A 3,633-nucleotide genomic window follows, 5' to 3' on the forward strand; every position below is an offset into this window, starting at 1 on the left:
GGAAATTTTGAAGAAAAAATGGGAGGTTTAGAAAAATTTGGGGAATTTTGGAGATTTGGGAAAATATCCAGTGGTTTTGGAGCAATTTTGGGGTTTTTTTAGCACAGCAGGGCCCCATCCATGCCGGCCCACAGCTCCTGAGGCAAAATGGGGAAAAAAATGAGAATTTTCAGAACATTTAGGGAATTTTGGGGAATTTTGGAAAAAATCTGAGGTTTTGACTGGAATTTATGGGAATTTTGGAGGTTTTTGGGGAGATTTTGAGGAAAAAAAAGGAAATTTTTGGGGGGATTGGGAAAAAATCTGGGGGTTTGGGGGGATTTTGGAGACTTTTGGAGTGAGTTTAAACGGATTTAGAATTTTGGTGGAGATTCTGGGCAATTTTAGACAATTTGGGGGGTTTGGGGAGTAATTTGATGGAATTTTAGAGGGATTTTGCAAATTTTTTTGGGATTTCTGGAGATTGTTGTATGATTTTGGAACGATATTGTGGGAGTTTTGTGGGATTCTGGGAGGATTTGAGGAATTTTGGGGGAATTTTGTTGGGGGGATCTTTTGGGAAGGAATTTTTTTTGAACTGGGGGGAATTTTGGCTGGATTTGAGGGAATTTTGGGTAGATTTGGGGGAAATTTGTAACAAATTTTGAGAGATTTGTAGTATTTGAGAAGGGATTTAAGAGGATTAAGTGAATTTGAGGAAGAAATTTGGGGGTTTGGGGAAAAACTGGGGGGTCTGGAAGAGTTGTGGGGGAATTTTGGGGATATTTGAGGGAATTTTGGGTGGATTTGGGGAGATTTTTGGGTTTGAGGGCAGCTCACCTGGAGAGACCCCAAATCTGGGGGGTCTTTGGAAAGGTCTGGCATCACCTGGGGAGGGAAAAGAGAAAATTTGTGGAGATTTTCAGGAATTTTGGGGCTTTTGAGAGTATTTTGAGGGGATTTGAGCTAAATTTGGGCAACTTCAGGGATATTTTCGGGGGATTTTTGGGCTTCTTTGAACCCCCAAATTTGTATGGTTTGCATCACCTAAAACCCCTCAAATCTGGGGAAATTTGGGGTTTTATTTAACACCGAATTTTGGGGGTGTTTGCACGGTCTGGGGTTTATTAACACGCCAAAATTTCTGAGGATTTTGGAAGAGTTTTGGGGGTCTTGAATCCTTGCCAGCTCCCCCAGATTCCGGGCGGATTTTGGGCTCCTTAACCCCCAAATTCGGGGGGATATTGGAAGATTTTTGGGATCTATTCCAATCCCATTCAAAGAATCTGGAATATAAGCCTGGGGGGCCCCAAATTCAGGGGAATTTTGGGGGGAAGTCTCTAGATTACTTTAAGGGTGTGGCGCCCCTTAAGTCCCCAAAGTTTGGGAGTATTTTTGGGTGTTTTTAGGGGATTTCGGAGCATTTTTCTGCCTCCATAATTAGAGGCGGGGTCGCCCCCCCCCCCGTTGTTACCTCAGGGAGCGGCGGCGGATCCAAGATGGCGGCGCGTCCTGAGGGGGAAAGTGGGCGTGGCTTCCCTTTCTATGACATCACTCCCTCACTCTTGCCCTTACTTAACATGGCGCTTTTAGCTCTTCTTTCCCCTAGAGCGCATGCGCCAGATAAAACCGGGCTTCTATTGGTGGATTTAATTCCCGCCTCTCCCTCTTGGCCACGCCTCACTAAGGCTTGCCCTCATTAAAAATGCCGCTTCCTGCCTTTATCAATGAAGCGCATGCGCTAAGTTTCACTGACCAATCAGCAGCCGCGGTTTTCGCGGGCACTCCCCCTCGGCGCTTACGCCCCGCCCTTCTTCCTGCTCACCTCAGGCCGCCATGATGGCGGCGGCGACCCCGCGGCTGCGGCCGCTGCTGCGCGCCCTGAGGGCTCAGGTGAGCCGGAAAGGCTTTTTAAACTTTTCCCCCCCTTTTTTGCCTTTTTTAAGGGGAGGTTACAACGTCAAAGTGAGTGTTTTGATGTTAAAAGGGCACAAAAAGTGTTTTTTTCCGCAGAGGTTTCGGGGTCCCGTGTGGTGCTGCGGAGCCCCGGCCGTGAGGGGGGTGGCGAGCGGCGCGGAGCAGGTGAGGCGGGAAAATTTGGGCGGGATTTGAGGGGAATTTGGGATTTTTCGGGAAAATTTGAGGGAAAGTTGAGGGGCTTTGGGGAAGATTTGGGGTTTTTGGCGGAAAATTTGAGGGAAATTTGAGGGTAATGGGGGAAATGTGAGGGGTTTTGGGTGACTATGACGGGTATTTGGGGGGTTTGGGCGTAAATTTTGGGGAAAATGTGAGGGAAATTGCGGCTGTGGTGGGTTTGGGGGAAAATTTGAGGTAAAATTAGGGATATTGGGGAAAATTCAGGAATTTTGGGGGTTTGGAGAGGAAATTTTGGGGTTTTGGGGAAATTTGAGGGAAATCTGGGAGTAATGGGGGAAATGTGAGGGGTTTTGGGTGACTATGACGGGTATTTGGGGGGTTTGGGCGTAAATTTTGGGGAAAATGTGAGGGAAATTGCGGCTGTGGTGGGTTTGGGGGAAAATTTGAGGTAAAATTAGGGATATTGGGGAAAATTCAGGAATTTTGGGGGTTTGGAGAGGAAATTTTGGGGTTTTGGGGAAAGTTTTGAGGGAAATTTGGGCGTTTTGGGGAAAATTTGATAGAAATTTGGAAGTTTGGGGGGAAATTTGGGGATTTGGCAGGGATTTTGATGGAAATTTGGGCGTTTTGGGTAGAATTTGAAGGAAATTTAGAGGTTTTGGGGGGAATTTGAGGGAAGTCGGGGGAGTTTGAAGGTTGTGGCAGAAAATCAGGGAAAATTTGAGCGTTTTGGGTCAAATTTTTGGTTTTTTGTGTTTAAATTTTGGAGGTTTGGTTGAATTAGAAGTTTGGGGATTAATTTTCTAGGGGAGTTCTGTTAATTTTGAGGGAATTTGGTTGAATTGATGGAGTTAGATGTCCAATTTTGGGGTTTTTTTGTCGAATTTTACTTATTTTTGGTTTAATGTTGGGGATTTTGGTCAACTTGGGGGTTTGAAGTCGAATTTTTGGGATTTTGTGCAGAATTTTTGGTGTTTTGGTTAATTTAAGGGGTTTTCCGTTTAAGTATTGTGGATTTTGGAGTCAGATTTAGATTTTTTGATCAAATTTTTGAGATTTTGGTGAAACAGGGTGAGTTGTGGTCAAATTTTGTGGGTTTTGGGTCAATTTTTTTGAGTTTTGGTTCAAATTTTAGGGGTTTTGTTTAAAATGAGGACGTTTAGGGTTAAATTTTGGGGGTTTTTTGGTCAGGTTTTTGTTATTTGGGGTTAAATTTTGTGGATTTTAATAAAATCAGGGGTTTCATATCAAATGTCTTTTTTGGGGTTCAAAATTGTGGGGATTTCAATAAAATCAGGGGTTTGTGGTCAAATATCTGGTTTTTGGTGTTAAACTTTTTGGGTTTTGGGTAAAATTTTGGGGGTTTTTATTAAATCTTTTATTTTTTTGTGCTGGGTTTGGGGTCAGTTTTTGGGGTTTTGGTTACGTTGAGTTTTGATATAAAATCTTTATTTTTAGGGGTGGTTTTTTGGGTCAAATTTTTCATTTTTTGGCTCAAATTTTCAATTTTTCTCATTTTTACTTCCCCTTAGCCCCCTCCCCCCACCCCTCCCCCAC

General features: G+C 43.8%; 1 protein-coding gene across 2 annotated transcripts in view; it reads left to right on the forward strand.

Annotated features, from left to right (window-relative positions):
• The first annotated feature begins 1,766 nt into the window (after positions 1-1,766).
• LOC120512543 (mitochondrial inner membrane protein OXA1L-like) overlaps positions 1,767-3,633 on the forward strand; it is a 4,406-nt gene continuing 2,539 nt past the window's right edge. Inside the window, exons 1-3 of one of the 2 annotated variants that reach the window (XM_039730945.1) lie at positions 1,767-1,872; positions 1,993-2,061; positions 3,609-3,633. In XM_039730945.1, coding sequence (XP_039586879.1) covers positions 1,816-1,872; positions 1,993-2,061; positions 3,609-3,633 — 151 coding nt within the window. In that variant the 5' untranslated portion in view covers positions 1,767-1,815. Of the gene's footprint in view, positions 1,873-1,977; positions 2,062-3,608 lie in introns of both variants that reach the window. The other variant, XM_039730944.1, reaches the window with a different exon arrangement.

The sequence above is a fragment of the Passer montanus genome, unplaced genomic scaffold, assembly GCF_014805655.1.
Source record: "Passer montanus isolate IOZ18808 unplaced genomic scaffold, ASM1480565v1 scaffold748, whole genome shotgun sequence".
NCBI lineage: Eukaryota > Metazoa > Chordata > Aves > Passeriformes > Passeridae > Passer > Passer montanus.